Source organism: Baudoinia panamericana, assembly GCF_000338955.1.
Source record: "Baudoinia panamericana UAMH 10762 unplaced genomic scaffold BAUCOscaffold_14, whole genome shotgun sequence".
In the NCBI taxonomy this organism is placed as follows: domain Eukaryota; kingdom Fungi; phylum Ascomycota; class Dothideomycetes; order Mycosphaerellales; family Teratosphaeriaceae; genus Baudoinia; species Baudoinia panamericana.
This window is the reverse complement of record NW_006911270.1, coordinates 914,564-941,182: the sequence shown is the minus strand read 5'-3', so window position 1 is coordinate 941,182 and position 26,619 is coordinate 914,564. Positions and strand designations below refer to the sequence as shown.

At 54.2% G+C, this 26,619-nt stretch overlaps 12 protein-coding genes and 1 non-coding gene across 13 annotated transcripts; 3 read left to right on the top strand and 10 right to left on the bottom strand.

Annotated features, from left to right (window-relative positions):
- Window positions 1-481: 481 nt before the first annotated feature.
- Window positions 482-1,789, bottom strand: BAUCODRAFT_39079 (uncharacterized protein). Its single transcript, XM_007682760.1, has 2 exons — window positions 1,097-1,789; window positions 482-1,041 (listed from the first exon to the last, which is right to left on the bottom strand). Exons 1-2 carry the CDS (start codon window positions 1,631-1,633, stop codon window positions 871-873), a joined length of 708 nt encoding a protein of 235 aa, XP_007680950.1. The 5' UTR covers window positions 1,634-1,789; the 3' UTR covers window positions 482-870.
- Window positions 1,790-1,881: 92 nt separating this feature from the next.
- BAUCODRAFT_46416 (uncharacterized protein) lies at window positions 1,882-4,518 on the bottom strand (the record flags this gene model as incomplete). The annotated part of the gene is made up of 1 exon (XM_007682787.1): window positions 1,882-4,518. A coding segment is annotated over one exon (2,637 nt), but the record flags the coding sequence as incomplete, so codon positions are not given.
- An 851-nt stretch (window positions 4,519-5,369) lies between these two features.
- BAUCODRAFT_79055 (uncharacterized protein) lies at window positions 5,370-7,591 on the bottom strand (the record flags this gene model as incomplete). The annotated part of the gene is made up of 3 exons (XM_007682835.1): window positions 5,370-5,623; window positions 5,714-5,925; window positions 5,976-7,591. The coding sequence occupies 3 exons, from the start codon at window positions 7,589-7,591 to the stop codon at window positions 5,370-5,372; spliced, it is 2,082 nt and encodes a 693-aa protein (XP_007681025.1).
- A 1,029-nt stretch (window positions 7,592-8,620) lies between these two features.
- Window positions 8,621-11,364, bottom strand: BAUCODRAFT_311550 (uncharacterized protein). Its single transcript, XM_007683102.1, has 2 exons — window positions 10,831-11,364; window positions 8,621-10,761 (listed from the first exon to the last, which is right to left on the bottom strand). The coding sequence occupies exons 1-2, from the start codon at window positions 11,072-11,074 to the stop codon at window positions 8,789-8,791; spliced, it is 2,217 nt and encodes a 738-aa protein (XP_007681292.1). The 5' UTR covers window positions 11,075-11,364; the 3' UTR covers window positions 8,621-8,788.
- A 1,125-nt stretch (window positions 11,365-12,489) lies between these two features.
- BAUCODRAFT_43533 (uncharacterized protein) lies at window positions 12,490-13,939 on the top strand (the record flags this gene model as incomplete). The annotated part of the gene is made up of 2 exons (XM_007682782.1): window positions 12,490-12,654; window positions 12,704-13,939. Coding segments are annotated over 2 exons (1,401 nt in total), but the record flags the coding sequence as incomplete, so codon positions are not given.
- Window positions 13,940-14,073: 134 nt separating this feature from the next.
- On the bottom strand, window positions 14,074-14,189 carry BAUCODRAFT_t39. The gene has a single exon. It is a non-coding gene; the product is annotated as a tRNA-Ile (tRNA).
- Window positions 14,190-14,442: 253 nt separating this feature from the next.
- Window positions 14,443-16,110, bottom strand: BAUCODRAFT_79431 (uncharacterized protein; the record flags this gene model as incomplete). Its single annotated transcript, XM_007682861.1, has 1 exon — window positions 14,443-16,110. One exon carries the CDS (start codon window positions 16,108-16,110, stop codon window positions 14,443-14,445), a length of 1,668 nt encoding a protein of 555 aa, XP_007681051.1.
- Window positions 16,111-16,619: 509 nt separating this feature from the next.
- On the bottom strand, window positions 16,620-18,746 carry BAUCODRAFT_78726 (uncharacterized protein; the record flags this gene model as incomplete). Its single annotated transcript, XM_007682806.1, has 2 exons — window positions 16,620-17,480; window positions 18,345-18,746. The coding sequence occupies 2 exons, from the start codon at window positions 18,744-18,746 to the stop codon at window positions 16,620-16,622; spliced, it is 1,263 nt and encodes a 420-aa protein (XP_007680996.1).
- A 2,303-nt stretch (window positions 18,747-21,049) lies between these two features.
- On the top strand, window positions 21,050-21,479 carry BAUCODRAFT_311457 (uncharacterized protein). The gene has a single exon (XM_007683101.1). The coding sequence runs from the start codon at window positions 21,142-21,144 to the stop codon at window positions 21,367-21,369; it is 228 nt and encodes a 75-aa protein (XP_007681291.1). The 5' UTR covers window positions 21,050-21,141; the 3' UTR covers window positions 21,370-21,479.
- Window positions 21,480-22,121: 642 nt separating this feature from the next.
- On the bottom strand, window positions 22,122-23,067 carry BAUCODRAFT_570621 (uncharacterized protein; the record flags this gene model as incomplete). Its single annotated transcript, XM_007683100.1, has 1 exon — window positions 22,122-23,067. The coding sequence occupies exon 1, from the start codon at window positions 22,692-22,694 to the stop codon at window positions 22,122-22,124; it is 573 nt and encodes a 190-aa protein (XP_007681290.1). The 5' UTR covers window positions 22,695-23,067.
- A 113-nt stretch (window positions 23,068-23,180) lies between these two features.
- BAUCODRAFT_39072 (uncharacterized protein) lies at window positions 23,181-23,862 on the bottom strand. Its single transcript, XM_007682759.1, has one exon. It carries the CDS (start codon window positions 23,576-23,578, stop codon window positions 23,195-23,197), a length of 384 nt encoding a protein of 127 aa, XP_007680949.1. The 5' UTR covers window positions 23,579-23,862; the 3' UTR covers window positions 23,181-23,194.
- BAUCODRAFT_39071 (uncharacterized protein) lies at window positions 23,843-24,342 on the bottom strand. The gene has a single exon (XM_007682758.1). It carries the CDS (start codon window positions 24,294-24,296, stop codon window positions 24,111-24,113), a length of 186 nt encoding a protein of 61 aa, XP_007680948.1. The 5' UTR covers window positions 24,297-24,342; the 3' UTR covers window positions 23,843-24,110.
- A 192-nt stretch (window positions 24,343-24,534) lies between these two features.
- Window positions 24,535-26,561, top strand: BAUCODRAFT_39070 (uncharacterized protein). The gene has a single exon (XM_007682757.1). The coding sequence runs from the start codon at window positions 24,894-24,896 to the stop codon at window positions 26,337-26,339; it is 1,446 nt and encodes a 481-aa protein (XP_007680947.1). The 5' UTR covers window positions 24,535-24,893; the 3' UTR covers window positions 26,340-26,561.
- Window positions 26,562-26,619: the final 58 nt, after the last annotated feature.

The window sequence follows — 26,619 nt, the reverse complement described above, 5'->3', positions numbered from 1 at the left end:
ATATTTATTTTTAGACTATAATATATATTTTAAGACTAAGAAATATATATTTAGACTAAAAAACATATTTCTAAATTAAGAAATATATATTTAGACTAAGAAATATATTTTTAAATTAAAAAATATATATTTAGACTAAAAAATATATCTTTAAATTAAGAAATATATATATAATATATATTTAGACTAAAAAATATATCTTTAAATTCAAAAATATATATTTAGACTAAAAAATATATCTTTAGATTAAAGATTATATATTTAGACTAAAAAATATATTTTTAGACTCTTATATATAATTTTAGACTATTATATATATTTTAAGACTAAGATATATATTTTAAGACTAAGATATATATCTAAATATATAATTTTATATTTTATATCTTTATCTAGATATTTATATCCTCTTATATAAACCTTTATATCCCTTAATAACTTTATGTCCCTAATAACTTTATATTCTTATATAAAACTTTGTATCCTATATATAAAATTATATATCCTTTACCTAACTTTATATCTTATACCTAATTTGACGTTCAAGATATAGAATTTAGTGTCTTTGCCGCAGACTTAGTTTCATTCTACTCGCAATTGGACAAATCCATGTCCCCCGGCGTTTGGTGGCTGTGTGGAACTCTATATCCGCACAAAGTGCTATGGCCGACACGGAGATTGCAGGTTGAGACGCGACATCCGCTCCGAATACGAATACAGTTCGAGAGACGAGGTGTTGGTCGGTAATCGAGCCATGTGCATCGCCATCCCTCATCCTATGTCTCAGACCCGTCCCCCTCCCACTAGCCAACAACGCCATGCTCAAGCAAGTACTCTGCAAAGCAGAACAGTCCGTGTAGCTACCGCACCCTACGTCTCAATAAACCGCGAGCTCATCAACTCATCCACATGCGCCCTCTGCGCCTTCGCATTCCCCTCCTCCATCTCCTTCAGCATGACCGCCAACACCTCGATCGGCGGCTTTAAACCCAGCACGTTCGCCCGCTTCCACCGCTTCAGTCTCGCAATACCTATGCATGGCTTCAAACAGTCAGCAAAACCCCACAAGTCTTCCAGCCTGAATCGTGACACGTACCCCATAATGCCCCGTCATATCAAACTCCCTCAAAACCTTCTCATGCACGCTCAACCCCTCCTGATGGACCCGCGGCGCCAGTCGAACGCTCTCCTTCTCCCGCCAATAACGCTTAATCTGCGTCTCGGAGATTTTGCGCGCTTGCTCTTCTTCGTCTGCGACCCAGCCCGTGCCTATTGCGCCTCCTGTCGCTCCGACTTCGCTTTGTGCGGCGCGACCGCCGAGGACGTCTTCGGCCTTGACAGTCGCGCTGTGTTGTAGCGGGTCTGGGTGTGCGTCTTGGAGTTCCTCCTCTGCTTGCTGCTCGATTACAATGTCGGCTGTTGTTGGTTCATCTTCCGGCTCCGCTTCTGTCTTCGCATCCTTTTGAGCGAGCTCGTTTTGTCGAGCTGGATCCTTCTTCGACGCCTTCGTTTGCTGTGCGGCCGAAGGCTTCGTCACGCGGTTCTGCTTGCCATGGAAGGAGAGTTGTGGCTGTTGCGATGACTGCCGTGACGAGACCGGACGTGGACCAGTAGACTTGCGCTTCGGCGGCATGGTGGCTGTATTGTTAGTATGCTATGGCGCTACTGCGGAGGATGAAATTCGCGAAGAGTGTATGTCTGGTTCACAATGCTACGTTCAAAGAAAGAGGGTTCGTGCTTAACCAATGACGTGGGCCAGGGTTCAGTCGTTGTTATGGAAACCAGACGCGTGACACGCGCCGAAGTGTTCACATATCCTTATCATTACGATCTACGGATAAAGAATGTCTCTATGTAAGCGGTTTGTGCTCACGTACCGCCCCTCCATTCCGGATCAACTTTGCTCTGCTTAAACAGACTCTTTCCCCTCAACCACTGCCGGTACGCCTTATACCTCTTCTTGCTAAGATCCTCCTCGCTCACATTCAGCGGATCTTCTCTTTCCCCCAAGAACTCCCAGAAATGCTGTAAATCTTGCTCGCTAATCCCCGCTCCAAACGACTCATCCTGGTCGTCATCGTCAAACTCACTGGCGCCTGCTTTGTGCACGTACTCCACGTAGTCGATATACGCATCCGGAGGTAAGTCGGTCGATACGACAAGCGGCAGGTTAAGCGGATGCAACATGTACTTCTTGTACTCTTGCGCGGTCTTCTCCGAGACCGTAGGATCGAGCGCTTGAGCGTGGATCTGATTCAACGACAACAAGTGCATCTGCGCTTTGTCTGCCAACCGCGCTTGCTTATCGCTCTGCTCAATGGGCCTAGCGGTCCTGTCTGGTTCTTTCAATATGCCGGGCTTGTCTTCGATCGGTACCGGCCGCGGCCCATCCTCACTCGGCGGCAACGGAGTGTTTGGACGCTCGTCCTGCGGATCCACAATCTTGACACCCTTCCGTGGAGCTGGCTTCTTCTCGGGGGATTCAGGGGTAGGCCTATGCGGATCGAGCCTTGGTATGAATGGACTGAAATCATACCTGTTGTCTCGCGGATGCGGTCGATCCGGCAGGTAGCGGTTGTCGGTGTTCACGCGGTAGGAGTACACCTTCCACAGCGTCGACAGAGCGGCTGGTCGGTAGCACTCGAGCCAGTAGTCGTCGTACTCCGCCACCTCTTCCTCATGAATGTCCCGGTGGTGAGTCAATTCGGGCTCCGGCGGCAGTCGCCGCGGTTCGAGGAACTCTGGAGTGTACCAGTAGATGTAGCTTCGCCTATTGCGATCAAGCCACGCCTTGGGGTCGCTGTGATGTAAGTAGTAATCCGTCGTCAGATCCCACAGCATTGGCTGTCCCTGCGCCCAGATGTAGTTACCCAGAAACAGATTGTACGCTTCCTGCCGCTGACTGTCAAGGAAGGAGTTGTGGTAGTACCGCTTAAAGCTTTCGACCATATCGCGCGACTGACTCTGCCAATGATTCAACTTGCGGTAGGTAGCCATGGTGTTTACGAGATGTGATCCACCGTATTGCACGGCAATGGTATCGCCATGGTTGTGGAACATGTGCGTGAACACGTTGACCGCGTCCGTGTCATAGTCGACGTCTTCCTTGTCAAATACGCCCAGCGCTCGTAGCTGCAGTGCGAAAGCTCGCTTGCCAATCACAAACTGAGCAGCGTTCGTTCGGTCGAGGCAGTCAATGCAGTTCGTTCTTGCAACCCCGTTCTGCACTTGAGCATCGTCTGAGCTGTTTCCGCCGTTGTGGAAGAAGCCGGTCTTGTTGAGAACGTCATCCGCAATCACCTCAAGCGAGCCAATGACGTCGCCGCCGCGAGTTTTGGATGCTCTGCTCATGTCGAAAGCCTTATAAGCGATCTGCTTATCCGCAGGCAGAGACAGGTTCAGATACTGTACGCAAGTCTCGAACTCCCCAAGAAGCTTGGATTCTCTTGGTGTGCGCTCTCTTGCCTTGATCAGGTTGAGTACGAAGATCGGGCAGCCATAGCGCTCAAAAAGGTTATCGAAGTGGAGGGCAGCGGACTGGTAGAACGGATCGTTGAGACTGAGATCGATGTCCGGCTTAGGCGTGACACCGCTGTTTTCCTGAGTCCAATACAGAGGTATGCTGCCGCGATGATGTAGGTAGGAGGTGTAAGTAGGACTCGAGTAGAGTCTTGGGCCAGGCGCGTGGAAAGACGTCGTGAGCTTCTCGGCCACGATCTGCTCCGTCTCGACATCATTCGCCACGTAGCCGACATCGTTTACGCCGCGCTTCAGGAAACGTGCGCCGGCGAAAAAGCGCGAGCGTCTCCCGATGATAGTAATGTACACGCTGCGACCGAAGATGTCCAAGCACGATTGGTCGATGAAACCGTGTATGATCGGCAAGCACCAGTCGAACGGATGCTTCAACGCAGACTGTGCTGGCTTGAGCAGGTGATGGTTCCAGACGTACATGGCGTTGAAGTCTGGAGCAGCGGCGTGAAGTCCCTCATTGACCGCTTGCCGTTGTCTGATGATGTTCTGCTGAAGCGAGTGCGTGATGTCGTATGCGTAGCTAAAGTAGAAAGACTTGTTCAGATCTAAGTTGCTCAAGATGCCCAGGAAGCGCAGCTCTTCTGGGTTACGGTCACGCATAAAGCGGCTACTAGCACCTGTCGTCAATGGTACCAACTCGGTCCCTTCAATTTGGTAGACATAGTGACCCCCGAGTGTTGCCACTTGCTGTCGCTTCGTGATCACCTGCATGTAGTACGCCTCCGTGAACCTGATGAAGCCAAGCAGACCCCAGAAAGTGTACTTCATTCGTAGGCCTCCTGTAGCACGATTGCCCTGGTCGATGCTGGCAAGCACTTGATTCATTTGTTTCCGATCGTACACCGTCTCATCCTCAAAGAGCATGATCTGTCCTGGTGGCGAAGTGCGGTCAATGCGGAGCAGCCTGAAGTACTTGTCCGTAATGTCACCCCCAGTAATCCAGTAACGGGCGTTTGTCTCGTATAGGACGAATTTGTACATTCGATGTGGCTTTCCTGCCCTTTCGGATGGCGTGCCATCAACACCACCAACCGCCTTCTCCGTAAGGTGGATGTTCGCTTCATCCTCGTAATCTTCACCATTGAGCTTAGTCTCGGGATCGCCCACTCGCTGATAGAGAGGGGCATCATCGGTCGAGCCGGCTGATTCGCTGCTCAAGCTTGAGTGTCTGCTTCGGCTTCGGTGGCGGTCATCGCCATTTGGACGCTCCCTTTCGTCACGAGTATTGCTTCGTTGTAATGAAGCGCTCCGGAAGCCTCCGCCATGCCGAGGCACGTCGAGACGACTGTCGTCAGAAGACTCCGGTCTGGCTGTTGGATCGTCGTACTCGCTGTCACCGTTTGGAGCGGCGTCCGCAGGTCCGTGATCCATCATGGAGAGACGACCTGATGCAGTCGAGCCTACCATATCAGTAATGCATGCTGCTTCGACATTTGCCGCTCGCACTCCATCAAGGCAATACGGGGCGACGATATCACAGATTAGCAAGTTGAAGTGTTGCAACGTTGTGGTGTGGGAACAAGAGAAGTTGAGGTGCAGTGCTGCCCGCTTGGAGTTCGCCTTCGCCTACGCTCTCCCCGTTCGCCATGGTCAAGACATCTTGAACAAGAGACCAACGTCTGTGGTCAATGATGGCCGAGTTCTTCACGATAAATGATATGTGAGGAGGGTGGCGTGAAAGCCGTCTACAGCACTTCTCAGGTTTGTACGCCTCAAGCCACGCTGATCATCATTGCACTATTTCCATGTGTCTGTTCTATATCATCATACATCAATTTGGAAGCATGTTCCATCACTCATTCCCATAACACCGAGCGGCTGCTTCTATCTCACCCTCACGAGAAGTTATAAAACATCCCACCGCCGTCCGGATTGCCCAAACTCACCGGCGGCACATAGGAATTCATATATGGATGCTGCGGCAAACTAAAGTCCGCCTTCGCATAGAGCGGGTTCGGTATACCCGACGGCATCTTCTTCGGCGGCTGCTGTTGGTGCGGTGTAGGCTGTATACTCTGCGGGGGAGCAGGCGGGAGGGGAGTAGATTGCTGTGAGCCATGGTGACTGAAGTCCAGCGAAGTAGGGTAGCCTTGCTGCTGCATCGCCATATTGGCTTGCGCGGCGTGTGCTTGAGCCTCGGCGTGTCGCTGTTGGGCCTCCTGCGCCTCTTTCTGCTGACGGGCGGCCTTGTGCGTCTGCGCGTACTGCTGGGGCGCTGGTTGTTCGTTCCAGCCCCACTTCGACATCAGCTCGCCGTACACGAATCCAATGCGCCAGCCTGTCTCCTTGTTGATCTTCTCGAATATTGTGATGACCTCTTCCTGCTCACGACGGTCCGTCAACACCTCGGCGGCGTGCGCGAGAGAGCGGATGGCTACCGAGGCGACACCACTATTTACCGTTAGCACTTGCCTTCAATGTCGCTGAAAGCCAGCACTTACCGATCCTTGACATGAGCGACGATACCACAAATCATGTTCGCGTGTCGCTTACCCGCCTCCGACATCTCGGGGGTGTCTGATGCATAGTACGGATGCATCTGCGCCAGCAGCAATTGCGCCGTATGGAAGAACAGCCTCGCCACAACCGTCGTGCGCTTAACAAGCCACACCTCTGGAAAGGCAGACTTTGAACTCGTCTGATGTGGATAGAGAAAAGACATAGGCTGCATCGTCCGTGGTATGCCATCGTTCCACGCATCAGCCATCGCCTTGATCCGCGACCATGCCTCAAACCGATGCTGCGTGCGAATCTGCTGGTCTCGTGGATCGGCCTCTTTGTGACGCGGTATCGTCGCGCGGAAGTTGCACACTTTTGCGACGATATACAGCATCCGGTGGGTCCAGACTTCTTCTCTACCGTTGGCGATCTCGCGGCTGAAGTCCATGTCAAGACACCAATCGTCCGGATCCCACGCAACTTGCCAGTTGAAGTGTAAGCAGCTCAGCACTTCCAAGCCGACATTAAGCCAAAAGCAAGCAGATCCGATACCCTGCGCCCGAGCGTTCCATCCGCACTCCTTGATTAGCGCGCGAGCTCCTGCGATGTGGTTCATACGTTGCAGCGCCTTTTCGGACATGATTTCGTACACGTTGAGGATGACGGCTGTCGTGGCGCAGATGACAGTATCTCTGTTCGGATTCTGTAGGTTTTTGAGCAGATAGCGGGTGGCGGTGTCGTAGTAGTGCAGCGCTTTCTCTTCGGAGTATGCTGGATTGACCAGAGCCAAATGCCGCGCGCCGCAAGCAAGGAAAGCATTCAATAGCATGGGCTCCGATAGGGCATGGAACGGTAGAAGCCTCGAAAAGTGCTTCTGAGCGTCCATACTGTCCATCCACGAACCGACTTCTTCAACAAAGACTTGCATGAAGAGCGTCTCGTCTTGATTGTCGAGGTACTCTCTCCTCTCGCTGTCCGGCTGCTCTGATTGACCGCTGGCGTAACTTGTCACTGAGCTGTGGCCGGTCACGCTCGCTTGTGCAGAGCTTCCATACTGGCTGTTGCTGGTGGAGCCGGAGTTAGGCGCGATGAGTGGGTACGGTGCATGATCTACCTTTAGTTGCTGGTTGTACATAGCACTCATATCCGGCTGCTGAGGCACATCCATATAAGGGTCCGGGAGGATACCCTGAATAGGCGGAAGTGACTGTTGCATCATGGTTGGTGCGGTAGGTGTGGCTGACGAGAAGTCGTAAAGAAACGTGGGGTCATGCTGTGATACTGGTAGTGGCGGCGGTGGTGCATCCTGCTTCAACGGCGGGTACATTTGCGAACCGCCTTGATACTCGCTCGCGATGTCTCGTGACTCGTCCAGAAAGTCCACCCTCCACTGATCTGTGCCAAACAATGTCACTACACGCGGCGGTTGCTCGGCCCACATATCAATGAAGTTTAGCCGAATGCCTCGTTTGCATTCGCGGTTGCTCTTCTTGCAGTTGTTGCAATGCGGTAACGACTCGTCGCACTTGAGATGTCGTTCGCGGCATGTAAGACATCCTGTCCGCACCCGCTTTGGCTTGCTTGAGCCCTCTCCATCCTTCTCGCCATCACCATTCATCGCCTCTGCCTTGCCGTCCGACCTCGGGCCTACCCTCTTCACCTTCTTCACGGGCTTGGTGCCGGTTTGATGCGGCGGCGTCTTGCGCTTTCGGCCAACGCTTTCAGCAATTCCATCATTCAAAGTAGGGTCCGAGGATGTCGGCGACACACTGTTACTCTCGTACGGAGTATACAGCGGCGTTCCGAATCCAGGCTGCACATACGCAGTCTGGCTAGCAATAGACGCCAGCGTTCTCAAATCTCACGGTGCAGGGCGCCCCTTCGCCGACAGGATGCTGACGGGTAGCTCCAGTATGGCTATTGTTCTTACCGTCAACCCGAGGGCATGTCGTCAGTCGCCAGTCCGGTTGGTGCGTTGTTGCACTCTACGCAGAGTACATCGGCGCTAGGAATGCTTCGCTTACACTTGTCCCTTTTCCGGCAGCGTGGGACAAAGAAACGCCGACAAGACGATATTACTGTGCGACCGCACCGCGATAGCCGAGTCCTTTGGATGGGGTGCTGATGGTGCGTAAGTATCAGCTCTCGAGGCGTCACTGCTATAGCAGACCTATGTTAAGCGAAGCTTCCAAGTTTCCACGGATCAGCGGTACCGGCTGGATGGTAGTTCACCCGTTTGACGTCCGGTGACGCAGATCTGCAGCACGCATCATTTGACAGATGCGGGCGTGCAGACAAGACCGAAAGCTTCCGATATGTGCTTAAGCCACAGATTGTCCGTGAACAACACTGCGTGGGTGTTCACGACCACTGTATCGTAGCCTATCGAAGTGCAGCATCTCAACAGCGGACTGGACATGGACGGTATGTTGGAGCCCATCGTCTCCAAAATTCCGCGTCCCACTCCACAATCCACCATGAGCGCAAAACACACATGGCGTAGGCGACGTGATATCAGTATTGTCTACTGATCAGTGGATGTGAAAGCCGGACGATAGCCATGTCCGAATACGGGTCCCCACGTGAATTGATGCTTCATCTGACGACTATAGACACTATGGAACAACGACCATATCCATCTCCAGTAAGCACGAACCTGATGAAGTCGCCTTGAACAGATATTTGCAGTCGATTAAGGGAAAGGGGGTATCAAAAAGCCAACCAAACGCCTGCGCTCTCTCTCCATCATGCTGGCTTCTGTACAGCCATGATACTGTCGTAAGACTCATGTCACTTAACCATTCGCGTTCGGCCATCAGATGGGCCGGCAGTCCCAGCCGTCGTCGTCCGTCAGTTCAGGACGCTGTTCCAATAATGCTTCGCAATCGTCTGAGTCGAAATTGAACTCGAATGAAGCGATTGAGTCAGCCGGGTCCAAAAGAGGGCCCAAGCCAAGCTGAGAGACCATGTTGTCTCGTTCAGCATCAGATGCCGGTGCACTCTCGACATCGGTCTCTCCTGGAGCTGGTTCTGCTTGACTGAGCTGAGGACACGGTTGAGCCTCTGCAAAAGAAGCATCATGTCCACTCGGCATTGGTGGAGCTGGAGTGGCGATGTCTATGTCAATCAGACTTGCATGAAGCGGTAGCGGAAGGCCAATGAGGAGATCCGGGCGGTCACCGGAAGTGCGAAACATCGACCAATGACTGACAGACTGCCCTAGCTGCTCACCATTGTCGTTATGCAGCCAAGCCACAGGTGTACCCGGTTGATGGTCTCCGAGAACCTGGACTGACGGTCCGCTTAGACCACGCTCGTCGACCCTCGCGCCAGCGGTCACCACGCCTACCGCAACAGGGTATGGAAGGAGACCTCGTATCAGCAGGAAGTCGGTGATGGCCGTCAACTGTTCGATCCCAAACATGTTGCTCTGCGTAAGCTCTTGCCTCATCATTGCGAACTGTGGTTCACCGAGATCTTGGCGCACTGACCGCAAGCGATTCCGAACGAAGGCCTCGTAAGCCGGCGTCGGTTCATTTGGGCGGGTCCACACCGCTTGCGTAACGGTGGCGATGTCAAGCGGAACAGGTATCTGGTCTAAGCCTGCATTGCGCGCAAGCAAGTCGTTGAGCGAGCCGAGCAGGGCGTGCAAGCCACAGCGTAAGCCTTCTGATGAGGTCTCGGCTGGCAAAACACCATCCGTAACAGTCTCCCTCAGGCGAGCCATGGCGGGGTTGTCTAACGGATACATGGAGGAGCTGGCGAGGGCTGCAGCGTCGCTCAATGGGTTTGCCATAGTGCAATCGACAAGCGTTTGCGCGTCGATGTCGGTTGGCGCACAGTCAATTGGTTTGTGAATGAACCCGGCTTCCGGACAGCATCCATGAACTCGAGGCAGGAAGGGCGCATACGGCTCATTTGCTGCCCGATCCCAGCATAGTGGAGGAATGACAGAGGGCTGTTTTGCGTCGGCAACACCACTATCACTCTGGGCCGCTTGCGGAAGGTCATCATGTCGAGGTGCAGGACCAATCATCGAGGAGCGTTGGCGAAGGAGGCTATAGAGACGCCAGAGCATCGTCCGGACATCCTCCTGGTATTCTTCGAGTCTCTTGTGCGTGAAGGAGTTGCCGTGGAGACGTTCCAAGAAGTCACCTTCGTTCGTGTTGTCGCGGCACCAATCGAGAAAGTGTGGTTGTTCGTCGAGCGACAGCTCATTCATGCAGGCTTGCCACAGCGGCATGAACGCTTGCTGAGCAAGCAGGGTTGCCGCTTGCTGTCGCCAATCCCACCATCGTCGCGACTCTCGATGTCGTCGCTCAACGACATGCTTGAAGAAGCTGTCAAAGCTGTAGAAGACAGCTTCCCTGCACAACCCGCATGCAAGGGCGTATCTTTTCTGCTGACGTCGTACCGGCAGAGTTCTACCGTGTCTGCGTCGGCAATGCTTCGAGAATCTCTCGTTTCGCGGAAAGAGCTGCCAGCAGGAATGGCAGACAAACACTTGGTCTTCGTGTTTATCTTGATAGTGCCGTTTCAGCTGCTTCTCGCTATTGCAGAGGTGGTCGCAACAATGGCACGGGTAGCGTATGAGAACGGCATCAGCCGCTGCATTCTCGATAGACTGACGGAGACGCTGACGGTTGTTGACATGACGTAGGGCTGGAGGTTGTCCGGGCGAACGTTCGTCTAATTCCTCGCCCGCAATCTGAGCGTGCTGCTCGTCGTCACCGCGCTGATCAGGATCGGCGTGTTCGTTGACATTCTCATTCACACGAAGGTGTCCTTCTCATGCGAAATCAGTATGGTACGCATAACATGAGCAAGCGCAGCGAGCGAAGATAAGGGATAATATACCTGCGCGAGGAAGCGCCACTGGCGCATCTCTAAGCGAATCGACAGCGGCCGACCGTTGCTGCCCGCCATTCTCCTCCGCCAAGTGGCGTCGATCATAGAATCCAGATTCGGAGACGTTGGACAGGCTGTTCGTCTCAGGTATATTGGGCGTTGGACTTGACACCACGGGGAAAGTCAAGACGGTCAAGGCGACCAGCAGAGGGGCGATCCGCCATAGAATAGGCCGCATGCTTGCGAACCTCATGCGACAAGCTGACGTTTACGTGGTTCGCTGCCTGGTTACTGTCGGGAGGCTGATGACTGTAAGGCTATCAAGTGGCAAATGATGTTCGACGAGAAGCAGAGCATCATGGCTCGCAAGGGTAGTATGGAGTTTTGAGGCAACCCACGAGCACTGAAGCGTTTCATCCGCGCATTCAAAGGAGGGTACCCGGCGCCCGGGGACTACTCTGGGCACCACAATCGCTAAGTCGCCGCCCTTTATGGAACGATCCGCAGCGTTTCCCACAGCCTTCATTACCACAAACACCCGCTGTAAAACTGACGTTGGTCCTCTTATGTCCTAACGGTGCCGTACGTCTACCGATACGAGAGCTCAGCATGACGGCAGCGCTGCCATGATCTCGGATCCGGAACGCAAAGTAAGGGTCAATGCCAATAAATTTGCGGAGTCTGCATGTGGAAGGACCTCGAGCGGGGCTCGGCCCAGGCACAGACTCCGTCTTATTCGCTATGGCTCTTATTCACCGTAGTTACTAAGCACGTTCCTGGCCCGGGCACAGCGTCAGTAGAGTTTGCGGGTCAGCGCATAGTTTGCCGCCAGCACTATGGGAAGGAAGCACATTTGCAAGAGCCGGCGCGGTCGCGAAGGAGTAGGCTGCTGGCATACAGTAAGTTAACGGCTTGACCGGTTTTCGAGGCAGTGCCGCTAAGCATCGCTAGTGCATGTGACTGTGGAGGGTCTCGGAAGTGCTGCGAGTGCTTAGACAAGCCACAGACGCTTGGCTGCATCGGGAATAGAAGGTTGTCGACATGGAAGGTCGCGTGGTCGTTCTGCAGTTGATCGTGCAGTCGTGGCGGGAAGCCGTGGAGTCGTGGCGATCCCTGAACTGCCACCCTGTCTGCAAGAGCCGTGTCAGAGTCCATTGGACGTCTGTGTCTGTCTTTCGTCACCCTAATTGGTGAGGAGTAACATCTCCCTCATGACATGGAGTGGTCGGCAAACCGCACGGGGCCAGCCGCCCTGCCGCTGCACGTGGCCTGTCAGGCTCCACTGCAGCACTGGAGCACGGCATGTTGTTGGACCACACCATTGAACACCAGAGATGCCTCTGCCGTGACCGCGAAGGCCTTCGGCAGCAATGATCGCGAAGCTCCTCCTCAATAGCTTCAATGGCCATCATACTGGTCCCAGGAATGAAAGTAGAGGGTAACCCGGCAAGCTCTAGCTCTAGCCAAGGTTCTGCGACTTCTGCTCGCTTCACCCCCGAAGCGGAGTCTGACGAGGATGACGACCTTGCAGATCTGGAGGCGAGCGAAGGTTATGAATTGAGACCGCTATCCGAGAGCCAACGTCGAGCCAGCCGCAGGCCGCCAGCCGCGACCGCCACTGCAGGAGCAGCAGTAGACGATGCGGACGATGCGGAAGGTAGCGATCATGAGGCCGAGAGCTTCCTAAGCACACTTCGAAAGGCACGACGCGCTAGCGCGCAGTCCTTCGAGCTTTATACGCCTGACGAAGAGCGCCGAGTGCGGCGCAAGCTTGACACTCATCTTGTCCTATTCGTCGCGCTTCTGTACCTCTTATCGTTTCTGGATAGATCAGTAGGTGACGCGGTACCATACTTTACTCCGTAGCTTACACCTTTCGTAGAACGTCGGCAACGCCAAGATCGCAGGCCTTACCAACGATCTCAAGCTCTCGGACGACCAGTACGAATGGCTGCTGACGGCATTCTACATCACCTACATCTGCTTCGAATGGATGACTGTCTGCTACCAGATCTTCCCTCCGCACATCTACATCAGCTGCTGTGTCTTCACGTGGGGCGTGCTCGCGTCTCTACAAAGTCTGACACTGAGCTTTCCGTCTATGCTCATTCTGCGCGCCCTGCTCGGCATAGGCGAGGCTGCCTTCGTCGGCATACCATTCTACCTGTCATTCTTCTTTCGGAAGGACGAGCTCGCTTTCCGCATCGGCATGTTCATCTCCGCCGCGCCGTTGGCAACAAGCTTTGCGAGTACTCTTGCCTACGCAATAGTACGCTTTGGCCAGGGTACAGGCATTGCAAGCTGGCGGCTGCTCTTCCTTCTCGAAGGCTTCCCAGCGTGCCTCGTCGCCGTGTGGGCGTGGTGGTGGATCCCAGACGCACCAGAGAGTGCTCGATGGCTGACAAGCAGGGAGCGCAAGATTGCCACTTTACGAATGCGAAGGGAAGCAAATGTCGGAGAGGCTTCTGAAAGGTCCGCCGTCCAAACCACACTACCGCGGCACAAGCGCAAGTTCCAATGGCACGAGGTCTTACGCACGCTGAGAGATCCGAAAGCTTACCTGACTGCAGCCATGTTCTTCTGCTGCAACGTGGCGTTCAGTAGCATGCCAGTCTTCCTGCCGACAATTGTCCACTCGATGGGCTACTCTACGCTTGCATCGCAAGGCCTTTCTGCGCCTCCATTTCTGGTCGCTTTTGCTGTCGTGCTGGTTACGGCCGTCGTCTCCGATCGCCTGAAGAGCCGCGGCATACCAATGATGTTTCATGCCGTCCTCGCTGTAAGTGGGTACGTCTTTCTTGCGATTGCAGGCGCGGTTCAAGCAGGTCATATCATGCGCTACCTGGCTGTCTTCCCAATCTGCGCCGGCTTCTTCTCATGCGTCACCATCGTCATTACGTGGACAGTCAACAACCAGCCTTCAGATGAAGGGAAAGGGACTGGAATGGCTATGCTTAACATCATCGGGCAGATGGGACCTTTGCTTGGTACAAGGCTCTACCCCGATGCGGAAGCTCCGTACTACGTCAGAGGCATGAGCATCTGTGCGGTAGCAATGGCTCTAGTTGCGATTCTCGCCTTTGCTCTGAGACTGGTGCTTCAAAGCGAGAATGACAAGACGCGGAGCAGGTGGAAGCAGCTGGAGGCGGAAGGGCAGGCCTTGGTGACGGGCGGCAAAAGTAGCGAAGCGTTTATATACCTCACCTGAAGCTGTCCAATACCGCTAATATGATGAGACAAAAGATAAACCATTACACCCAGCGAGATTCGAACTCGCGACTTTCGCATAACCTCATGAAAGGCAGAAGCCATATCAGTCCCAAGGGAAAGATATAAGAACGACACGCTAAGCCACTGCGTCATGCTGTGAAGGGGGTTAGCACGTGCCCCAGATGTTTGTTCAAACTCGACGTTACGTACGGTGTGCCAATTGCGACGGGTGTACCCGCATATAATATATTCTACAGCCTTGCCAACCGCCGAAGTACCTCCGGCACAGTGAGAGCAATCGTAGCTCAACGCGAAGACGGAACACACTTACCAATCCAGGCAACAGAATACGGATACTTGGCGACGCGAACTTGAAGTTGTCAACAACTAGAATGGTAGTGGAGTGCGCACTTAAGACCCTCCTGTTCTATCGCTGTCAGCAGCGACGCCCTGCCCGTTTCCTCCTTCTTCCTCGGCAGCACCATCGCCCTTCTTCCGCAAGATGGCCACACCCTCCACGTGGCTCGTCTGTGGGAAGAAGTCGAACCCTCTCAAGCTCTCGATCTCATAAAGCCCTTGCAACACGGCGCCATCTTCGCCTTCGACTCCGCCAACAAGCCACCCAACATCCCTCGCTTGCGTGTGCACATTGCAGCTTACATAGCATATCCGTTCCGGCCCATATGCCAACAGCTGCCTGATGAAGTTCTGATCACATCCTTTGCGTGGAGGATCAATAACTACGACCGTCTCCGATGGCGGGAACTTGGTCGTGTCGATCGCAGAGAATAAGTGGTTCGCGTCTGCGGCTATGAACTTTGTCGAGTCCGGAGGCAAGCTATTGAGCTTAGCGTTCTGGTCTGCGGACTCGATTGAGTGAGGTGAGATGTCGATGCCGATGCTGTTGCTGAACATCTGCGACAGCGTGATGGTGAAAAAGCCGGAGCCGCAGTAGGCGTCAATGAGATTCTTCATTGCTGGTTCATGCCCATTGGCCTCGTTACCGCTCTTTGCTGGTCCGAGAATGTTCTCGCGGATGTACTGCGTGACGAGTGGGAGGATGCTGTTGTTGTTCTGAAAGAACGCTCCGGCCGGGTTGTCGAAGCGAAAGTCCTCCACGTACTCGGTCGAAGTAGCTTTGTGGTCCGTAATGCAGGTCTTTCGATGCACCCACTCCCCGCGGTCTTCCACAACCACATCTGTAGCTTCCATCTTGCCGTCTACTGATCCTTGCAGCTCACCGTCCGACTTTCTTACCCTTTCTGTGCTCTCCCTCAACAACAACGTAGCACCACGTTGATACTTATCAATCTCCCTATGCACCCTCTCCCTCTCCCTCCTCAATCCGCGCTCCACAGCTTCCGTGCCAATCGGGCATTCCTCGATGTCCATCGTCTTCCTTGTTCCTTTCCGCATATACCCAATCGGCGGCACCTCCTCCCAAATCACCTTTTTCCCAGCCCGCTTGTCCTTCCTCGCCATCGGAGGACCATCAAAATGCGGCGTCAGCTTCGTCCGGTAACCATACTGCAGCGGACTACCGATCGTCTCGCCGACGGCAGGTACAGCAGAAGCAGGTAAGCCAGAGAAGTTCGCGTATGCTTTCTCCACGATCGTCTTCTTGTGCGCAAGTTGGTAAGAGTAAGGCATGTGTTGAAACTGACAGCCCGAGCATTGTGAAAAGTAGCGACACTTGGGCGTTTCAGTGCGGTGCTGAGAGGGTGTCTTGACAGAAAGAAAGTCTGTGAGAGTGTAGCCTTCTTCTGGGAAGTGCTTGACGACCTTGGCCGAGACGCAATCGCCAGGGGAAGTGAACGGAACGACGTATACTTGGCCCTCTTTCTCCGCCAACCCGTCTCCCGTCGAAGAGAGCTCGTTGATGGTGAGCTCGACCTCGGACCATTGCTCCGGCAGCGTTCTCGTGGTCTCCTCATGATCTCCTACACGCGCCTTCTCCAGCAATCTCCTCACATCTACCAGTAAGACTTCCTCACTCGACCCTTCGACAGCTGCAGTTTTCTGCTTCTTGTTTTTCTTAAAGTGCCTCCGACCCTCGTTGAACGGTCTCTTCTGCGCCATGCTGGTTGCGCGAGGAATCACATACCGTGGCGTGTAAGTGCCAAGAGCGGTCCGACAGCGCGCAAGCAACATATATCAGGTCTCGGTTCATGCATGTTTCAAAGTCAACCGCGAGAAAGATCAGGGAGGAGGCACGAAGTACGGTCGAGCACGCGGCCGCTTCCTCCGCCTGCGTCGTGAAACAGCAATGAGACAAGCGCGTCTATGGAAGACGCAGTACTGCGGGGAAGAGTTACCTGTGCAAAGAGAATGTGTTGATCATCTACAATCCGACCAGGCGCCGCTATGCCGCTAAAGCTTCGTGTAGACGAGGAGTCGACCAGACGTAACACATAATAGCCAGCCGCCAGCGCCATGCTCAATCGCAGCATAAGAGCATACTCACGAACCAGCAAGCGCCTTACCCTCCCACTCGCGTAAGCCCCATTCTATCGCACCGCACCGGCCGTGATAATAGACCGTTGCTCGCTCGTATCGCTAGACCTCCTTCAACCACGTGAAGTGGTACCTCAGGTACTCACATCCCCCGGATCCTCGAGCAAACTATCACTCCACCCCCTCTGCGTCACCGCACCAGAGACGCTCCGATCCAGCGTCGCCATGCCCTCACCCTCACCCCGCTCGACATACTTCTGATGATGCAGCTCTTCCCAGATCTTCTGGAAGTACATCCGCAGCGTCCTCAACCCACGAAGGTACCCTCGATCTACGTCGTCCGGATGAGCCGGCGGACAGGGCTTGGTCTGCAAGATGCGTGGCATATCCTCCGCGGTCACGCAGTTGGCAAAGTCGACAATCTTCAACTTGATGTCGTGGTAATGTTGCTTGTGCTCCTCCCTTCCGCTATGCTCGCTCGCGCGGCTCGCTGGTCGTGATTTGCCTTGCTCATCGGCATCGCCGCGGTCATATATCAGCAGGAGACTGCTCGCATATAAGCGATAGCTTGGCAGTTGACGAATGATGCGGTCCAGCGATGTGATCTTCTCTAGTAATGATGGGATATGCTTGAGCGCCTGATTGTGACCGATACCGTCGAAGAAGAAACGGGTCAGCGCGTCTTTGAACTCGTTGCCGGCTTTGAGATCACGACCGAAGTACTTGTCCTCAAAAATGTATGACTGCTTCTGGACGTTGTATACTTGCATGCCGCAGACGCGCACCCCGAGCTCGCGAGAAGTCGTGGTCTTGCATTTGCTACGTTGGGAGGCTTGCTTCTTCTCATTAGCTTCAACGCCATATTGCCGAGTGCCCATCTTCAAATCGAGGACGCAAGGCTTCTGCATGCCTGCGGTGAGATCTTCCAGCAGCAAGAAGTGCTCCAAACGCTCGCCTTGGCGTACGAGCGACGTCTCCGGGTTGCGAGGCTCCGGCTCGTCAGCTAGTGCGATCGCAGGATCCAGCGTGGGTACGGGACGGTTCTCGGGCGGCATGACGTCTGGAGCCACAGCAATATCATCACCTAAGACTCTGGCGATTTCTTTCCTCGCTTCTGCGCCGTCGGCGGGTAGCTGTCGCTTCATGTCGTCCATCGCGAAGAGGTCCTCCTCACCGTCAGCGCCATAAGCCTCGTCCTCGTGGTATTCCAGATCTCCACGTTCGCCCTCCACGTAGGTAGGCTTGCGTGTCAGGCCACCGCCAGAATGTCTTCGGCGATGCCGCCGCCCGCTTATGGCCGAAAGCGGATCGGCATCGGACGCTTCGGCACTCTTACTCAGGCCTTCGATGGTAGTAGCACCATCTACATCACGAAGCAGCGCACTCAGATCGGTTGCGGCGCGGTCATTGCTGGCTATGCGCTTTCGCTCCATCAGGTTCTTGATGGCTTGCCGTCGAGCACTGTCACTGTCGGTGTCTCGATCTACCAACTGACCCGCATCTGCACTGAGATTTCCATCCTGGGCAGCTTGGTCGATCGATCCAGATTTCGACATCTTCCGCAACGATCTTGTATGATGGGCCCGCTCTCTGCGATCGTGACGATGGATGACGGGCGGAGCGAAAACTTCACGTAGGACATGGTCGCGAAGCTTACTGTTAACGGAGGTGAAACCCCAGCTGGAATGCGCTTTCAGCGAAGGGCGGCGACCGTTCTCTGTGGACGTCTCATCGTCGCCATGGTCCAAAGCCCGGTTAGGTGGTGATGACTGCGTGCGCTGCATGTCCGTGGTGCTTGACCTGGGCGGTAACCTAAAAAGATTCTCAGGAATGAGATGGCGGTTGTTCTCGAAGATCACTTGCGGTATGGAAGTCTGCGCTTGCTGCGAATGGCTGACAATCCTCTGCTGCTGCGCCGGCGCGTCATCTTTTGGCGGCGGCGGTGTTGTGATGCTTAGTTGCTCGGATGACGGTACTGTATCTTCGCCTTCGACATTCTGCGCCTTCGACTTCTTCGCATCTTTACGGTATGTCACGTTGAGCACTCCGATATACCGGGGCATGAACGCGAGCAGCTGAGGATGATACTTCTCCACAGTTTCATAGAACTTGTTCTCCTTGCTGTTGAGTTGCTTACAGACAGCACGACGAGAAAAGCGGTAGACGGTAGTATGTCCGCCAACTTGGTGCTTGTACGGCTTGAGCTCAACAGCGCCAATAGGTGCAGGTGGCGTGCGCTTGCGCTTAGTAGGAGACTCCATGGCTTGCTTGATGTGAAGGCTGGTTCTGGGTGTTGCCGTAGGTGTCATTTCTTCCTCTTCGTCCTCCTCGGAGACGGTAGAGTCGAAGCCGGAGCCGTAATCAGAATCCCTATCGCTTTCGGTGCGTGACAATGCAGGCTCCGGTAACTCGTCGAACTTTGTCGCAGACGCATCGCGAGGGACGGCGATTTCCCCATGTAATTGATCGCTAGTATCGCCATCACCGGACGTGATAGAAAACTGAATGTGATCTGCGCCACGGTCATTGTTACCTTGCATCTGCGCGGCTTGCTGGCTGGCTTCGCGTTTGTGATGCGCAATCTGCGCTTCGGTGGGTGAGTCTTCCAGCTTGAGTCCTTGATGCGGATAATATACAGCAGACAAGATGTGTTCCTGATCCGGCGAATCAACAGTGATGGCCGCTCCATCTTCATGCAGTGCTACAGTCTCGTTGTGCTGCGCAGGAGCGCTCGGTGCACCTGCTTGCTCATCTACTTTATTCGGCCGCTGAGGTGCATGTTGCTCATGGTATGGTATGTCCTTAAGCGGGTCCAGCGGCAGCTGGTGACCAGGCCAATCTTCAGCAACAGGCATACCCTCAGTGACTGACGCCAGATTAGACCGCTTGACTGGCCATGCTTTATCCTCTTGCAGCTGCACCACTGAGTCGTCCCTTTGCTGCGCAACATGCTTTGCTCTTTGCTTCTCGGCTTCTTTGCGCTTCTCAACTTCATTCTCCCTGAACAAACCAAGATAATGACTCCCTTTGCGGCTTCGTAGGTTCGTAGGTGCTATCTCTGGCCTGGGCATCCGCGCGTCGACCACTCTGTCTAATGCACCAACATCCGCGCGGCTTTGACGCCGTTGAGACTGTGCAATGGTCATGCCATTGAGCTTTGCCTTGCCCAACCGCCATGAGCGATACTGCTCGCGTTCTGCACTTCGCTCGATGTCGGCCGGAGCGCCTGCATCCGCTTTGCTAGCGATCGGCGTTGCCGGGGAGCGTTGCTTGGTCGATTCTTCGTCACTAGATGTTGCCGTATCTTTGGTTGTCTGCTGGAGGTATGCTGCCAGCGGAAGAGCACCAAATTCGTGTAGATCGTACCACGACCGCCGATGCCATTGTAAGGGCAGACTCTTTCGACTCGGACGGTTCCGAATGACACTCGCATCGGTTGCGGACGCCCGTGACTCCATGCTTCGTGCATATTCTGGCATGTCTTTGCCAGACGATCTTAGGAAATCGTTCAGTGGCCTTGGCGGAGACGTGACCGCCATCTCCGCCCCTTCGTACCTTCCCTCCACGTTGTTGGTAGCCTTGCCGAAGAACCTTGGTGATGTCACGGGACTGGTGCTGGGCATGTAATGGGTTGCGAAGATACTGTCCCTCTCGGACAGTTGAGGCTGGACTGCATCATGGGTGGTAGACCGCCTTGGACGGGAGCTATTCTTGGATTGAAGTTCGACAACCGCATTAGACGGTGTCACCTCGCTGCCCGCTTCGCGGCGCGCGGCATCACCAGTGGATAGGGAAGGCGTGGCATCGTGAGCGGGATGTTTGATCTCTTTGGATCTCAAGTTCCCTGGTAAACAACGCCCGGGCGCCGCGACCAAGTCGGGTGACATGAGGCTAACATTGGAAGCTCTTCCGTCACCCACGCGGCGTCAGAAGTAGGAATTGGTGGACGCCCGCTCGCGGAAGGCGGCAGCAACATTCGATCAGAAACGCTAAGCCTTACTCACGCATCGGCAAGTGGCTCGCTAGACCGCAGGTATGCGCAAGGTGCAGCCCTGTGTCCGTTTCAAGAGCTGCAGACCGGCCAAGACGCGGCCACGTTTGCATGCGGTGGGTAGCGAATGGGTGCGGCAGCGAGAGGCGTGGCAGCGAAGAGGCACCGCAATTGGCGGAGCAATGACGCTGGGGTTCCTCCTCGATCAAGCTTTTAGACACAGCAGTCCGTCTCCCAGGCCGCTTTCCCCGTACGGCACCTCCTCCCCCTGATCACCGCTGCATTTCCTCTCACACGTCCAAACATGCCGACGCCCATCTCGCGGTCACCCGGCAGTGCTACCGAAAGCACAGCACTACTCTACACGTGGGCAGGTGGCAGGCAAAGATCGCACTTGGTTAATGCGTGCGACAGGCGTGGCATGACGATCAGGGGGACCATCACGAGTATGACAGGTGCCCGACTCAGGAACTCGGTGTGACGACAGGCCAATTCTTTGTTCATTTGGAAATGCATATCGTTAGAAGCCTTGCTTTGTTGTACGCGGATACGACGCCCAATGGATGAGGAACGTGGTCAATCTCTGCGTGCCGAAGTCTTCGCAGTAAGACGAGAACCAGCTCGCCAGGACGAATGGAAGCCCAACCGTAATCAATCCCTACCTCATGGGGAGTAGGTGTACAAGGCTCTCCCAGCACCGGCTGGTCGATGATGTTAGCTGTTTTTTTGGTGACAGTACAGCTTCAATAGGCGGTAGTCAGCCCGTCTTCCGTCTACAACCGCTTGGCTCTCATTGGTGCTATCCTTGTATCTGCTTGCCTACACTGACAGGAAAATCTGTGATCAGAGACTTGAAAATCACCTCGACGATGCTGCGCTTCTGCACGACGTGACAACAAATCCAAAGCAGATCGGCTCCCATCTACGGAGATACCGCATTGCTCCCGGCATGTGCTAGGCTAAACTGGCTGCTGTTTTTACCGACAGTGAATGTGTGCCGAAGATGGTGAGTGAATACAGTGCTCCAGCATCATTCGTTTTAGCTATGGCATCTCGCCCGCTCTAGGGCAATGCGCACGGGAGACACCCATGTTCGAACAATGCCGCGGGAGGCTGAAGTGGCGCCTGCAAGCTTATCTCAACCCGCTTACGGGCCTGCCACATAATATGCACTTGTACTTCTGTGACGCTGTCTAACGCATTGTCAGCGCCTGCAGACCCGGTTGCTCTACACGCTACGGATCGAATCTGCAACGAGATCTTGATCGCATCGTGGACGAGATTGGAGCCGGCGTCCGTGCTGACAATTGACAGATGAGCTTACAGCTTTCCAAGGCCTCCTACTGGGGTTCATGCCGCGGGAAGCACCTCAGTTCCGTGCAGCCGCAGCACGGTCAACTTTCGATGCCAGGTAGCTGGAGTCTTACCATTGTTGATACATGCTCCAGCCCTACGGTTGACCCAAGAGAGCACCATCACGGCTGCCTGGACCGTCTACGGACAACTATGCCGTCTTACATCAACGGCTCCGTTGACTGACCATACTCGAACCCCAACCGCTGGTCGCCTACTCTCATGCAACTCAATGACCGCCTCACGTTCGCAAATCATGCTTGATGAACAACTCAACCACTATACAGCTTCATCAGACCCTTGTAGAACGCCGGCATCGTGTCGGGGTCAAGCCAATCCAGATCAGCCCGTCTTGTTTGGCTTGCCAATCTTGGTACCGCTCTAGCTCGGCTACGCTCATCTGTTCCGGAGAAGGACGCGTTTGTGGACTTACCGGCAGCCCGTCGTCCTGCTCTGGGTGGTCTGCGACATCTCTTGCTCTCCATCGTACGGGCCGGAACTCGACTCTGACCTTCCACACCTTCCATACGACTCCTTTCGAATCCTTGAGATAGCCTTGCACTCTGATCTCGCCATCACGCTGTTCGAATGGCTTGTTGAAGCCGTCAACCGGCGAGATACGGAGGGGCTCACCAGACTGCGTAGGTGATGCTTGTTTGACCTGCTGCGCTTCTCTATTAGTGGATTTGCTCTGTTCTTCCGTTTCAGGCACTTTCCGCTCAGTGCCTCTTGTCTGCTCTTCAACCTTCTGCTCCGGCTTCTGAGTGCCTGTTCTTGTTTCTTTCCGAATGTTCGTCTTCCGCTTGCTTCGCTTTCCAACTACAGCGTCCTGCGCTTTCCGTTTGTTCCCCTTCTTCGTCAGCATTTCGACTGCGAAAAGCTGCTCGGTACTCAAGTAAAAGTCCAGAAGCTCGAGACACGCTGCATGCTACGCTCTACCGGAGAGCGTTGGAAACGGACGGTGCCAGACAAAAATCAACGCGGATGCCGCAGTCCGACCTGCAGCATGCCTCGCCCTTTGCATACACAGCAGATCATCACGATAACCCAGCGAGCAGTGACAAGACAAAGCGGACATAATGAGAACAATCGTGTTGAAGGTGCAATCTAACTTTACGGCTTTGTGTATCTGCCACTCGAGATTACGATCAGGCTAGAGACAAAGCACGCCTCAGCCACGAGGCACCATACGTCCACCGTCCACGATGGGTGTTGCATATCGTGGCTACGCATCGTCCGAATCTCGTTCGCACAACGTCCGCGACCTCCCCAATCGACACTGCACACCATGCGCATGCTGAGCCATACCACGGACGCCGCGCCTCGGCTGAGCTGCACCCTTCTCCAATGGCCAAGTGGAGCGCATCATGGTTCTTTGACTCCGGGACACCCCGTCAAAGCAATCCCAGAGAGAGCACTGCGAGTCGGCTCCGCGTCAGGCCTTCTGATCCTTCTCCACAATGTGGCGACTTTCGTGTGGCTCTTCGAGACTCCGATCAGCCTGCTGTTTATAGGCCTTGTTGGTCTTATTCTTCCAGCTTGCTGATGCAGTTGCGGCAGGCTCGGCCGTCGTGGCGTCGTCGTGGTCAGTGCTTGGGTCAGTCGGCGAACCGACTTTGAAGCCGACTTGCGCCGAAGGATTGAAGAAGTGGATGTCGAACTTCTGTGCTTGGGGATTCCGGTGCCGTAGAACAAGGACTTTGGCGGTGCTTGAGTCTTGACTCGCTTAGACTCGCTTGGACTAGACATCTTTACGGCAGGGTTCAGCATCTTTGCTTTATTGCGCAACGAAGATTTCGACTATGAGATGTTGCACATGTGTTATCACTGCTTCACCAGCTAGTCAATCACTTTTTGAGACAGCCGTGTCAGTAGTGTAATCGGCAAGGCACGGACCCGGGAGTCCTTAGTGGATGCCAAATGGCGGAGATTCGAAAGCGTACAGTGTTTCGGTAATGTTGCACTCTGACGGACATTGGTATCACTGCAGGTGGGCCCGAAGTATGATAACAAGCAAGGGATAAAGGCTACGCCGTACGCTTGAGTAGCTAATATTGACGACGGAGTGATAGCAATTAACGGATGCAGTTATGAGTGCTGCACGTTCGAAATAGCAAGCCGCCAAGTACGTCAGAAAATCAAGAGTGTAAGCGTTCTAATAGACCGGTACGCATGCAAGTGAGTAAGGAGACCGTATGGTAGTGGAAGAGGTGGTAGTCCTTGCGCTGCCAACTGGGACCTACCTTCATATACGTGCCTGCAAGATGAAAACTTTGATCCGTTAGTATATAGAGCCTGATGCCGATACTTGATGCTCCTGGGACGACCAGAGGCCGCTGAAAGCAAAGAGTGCTGCCCGGGGCCTACGCTTCCCATACGGTGCAGGACAAATTGGTATTAGCATGAAACCGGAGTCGTAAGACCTATGTGTCAAATGGATGGAGGCCGTACCTTCTGGGAAGTACATTTCAGAGTATCAAAACAGAGGGGACCAGTACTGCAAGACTCGCTCGCATGCGACCAGAGCAACCTGGAAATCGAAGAGAAGCGCTGCCAGCGGTGAAATGTGAAGTGAACATCATGTCCGATTGAGCACGGACCGCATCGACCGTCAACAACGCCTTAGTCAGCGGTTGCTGTCCAGTTTCGTGATACAAATCTACAAACGACCCTTCAATACACCATCACCATCTCTTCCTTTTTCGAGCCCAGCGTCTTAGGACAAGGCAATGAATAGGCACAACTTTTGGCGTGCCCGGGCGAGATAAGATTGCTTTGCGCTACTGCTATTCCCGCCGCCTACCCGTTATGCCGCTGATAAGCCATACTGCACTTGTGCAGGCCAAACTCAGTCCTCGGACTCGCACGCTGCAGTGGCTACTGTATGGGCGGCTCTAGAACGGTACTGCCATGGCCCCCTATCAGTGTCGATTCAATGGCTTCTGTTCGTTATTGCAGCTCCGTGGTAAGTACGAGCTCTTTGATCCTTCTCTACCGAACGTCGTACCATTTCTGCCTTGTCAGCTACTCGTGGATCAATATGTCACAGACTAAGACCCAAACAATGGCCACATCTCCTTCTCACCCTCCCAATGCCCTCGACATCATTGCTCAACCACTTACCCTACCATGCGGCCTCACCCTTCCCAACCGTCTCGTGAAATGTCCAATGCAAGAGACCCAAGCGGAGGCGCCTTGGTTCGATCCACCACTCTCAACCTTTAAGAACCTGTACAGCCTCTGGGCCAAGTCGCAGTACGGTCTGCTCATCACGGGCCAAGTTCAGATCGACCGACGTTTCTTCTCCATCGCCGGTGATGTATGCTGCCATGAGAAGTCCCCAGAGCCAGAGAGATTGCAGATCTGGAAGGAGTGGGCGCGGATCGCACAGAAAGATGGCACGCCGTGTATCGTACAGCTTGCGCATCCGGGACGCATGAGCCCCGCGGGCGCCGGTATCAGGCCGAAGGACATGAGGACGCTGTGTCCCAGTGAAGTGCCGGTAGAGCTGGGCGACACTTGGCTAGATAAGATGGCTCTGCAGTCTGTGCTCGGAACGCCGAAGGCTATGACGATCGAAGACATAGACGAAGTGGTTGGGATGTGGATTCGCGGTGCTGAAGTCGCGAGAGATGCTGGATTTGCTGGCTGTCAGCTCCACGGCGCGCATGGCTTTCTGCTCTCCCAGTTCCTGTCTCCTCGAACAAACAAGCGGACTGACGAATACGGCGGAACGCCGGAGAAGCGCATGAAGTTACTGAAACGCCTCGTTACGGAGATCAGAGAGCGATGCCCGCGACCGTACTGCCTCAGTGTCAAGCTCAACAGCGCAGACTACATGGACAAAGGCGAAGGTCTTGAGGTCGAGGAAGGCCTCGAGCAGGTCCGATGGCTGCGTGAGTGCGGCATGGTGGACTTCGTGGAGATCAGCGGCGGGAACGCCGAGCAGAAGAACAGCGGATTGCATAACTCTTTCGGCACAAAGACTGCAGAGCGAGCGAAGAAGATGAACGAGAGCACGCGCATACGGGAGGCCTTCTTCACGGACTTCGCGGACAAAGTGATGGCTATGCCATCTGACGTGCCGGTCCAACTCTCTGGAGGCTTCCGCACGAGGACAGGCATGGCTGATGCGATCTACAGCCGGTCCTGCGACCTCATTGGACTTGGACGGTCTGCGGTTCTCGAGCCCGAGCTACCGCGTAAGATCCTGCTTAATCCTGAGTACGACGACGAAGGCGCGCTTGCGAAAAGCCATATCATCCGCGGACAATGGCTAAGCAAGGCCATACCGGTGAAGGTCATTGGTGGTGGCCTACCCATCCAGTTTTTCTACTACAACATGCGAAGGTTGGGCAAGGGGCTAGACAGCGACCCCGACATCAGTCTGCTGGGCATCATACTGATGGGTATCTACGAAACCCTATTTAGCGGCGTGCTGCAGACGTTGCAGAGGATTGTCGCCGGCTTCAGTAGCAACCAGGCTAGCGGAAGGGTCAAAGTTGCGTGAACGACTGGATGATGGAGCGGTAATCGAGGCCTCCTGACGAGCACTACGACAACGAGTTCAGGATCAGTGTTCACAGATGTCAGCTGCGAAATGTTTGCTTTCAAGTAGAACTTACAGTTAGAGGCGTTTAGACCGAACTGTTTAGCGTAGCGGCACGTGAGGGAGACTCTCCGGCAAGCGAAGTGCGGCTCTGTGAACCTTTCCACAGTTCTTTCGATCGACCCACGTCATCTTGGCTCAAGATCGACGTCGCTCACAGCGGCATACCGGCACCTTTTCC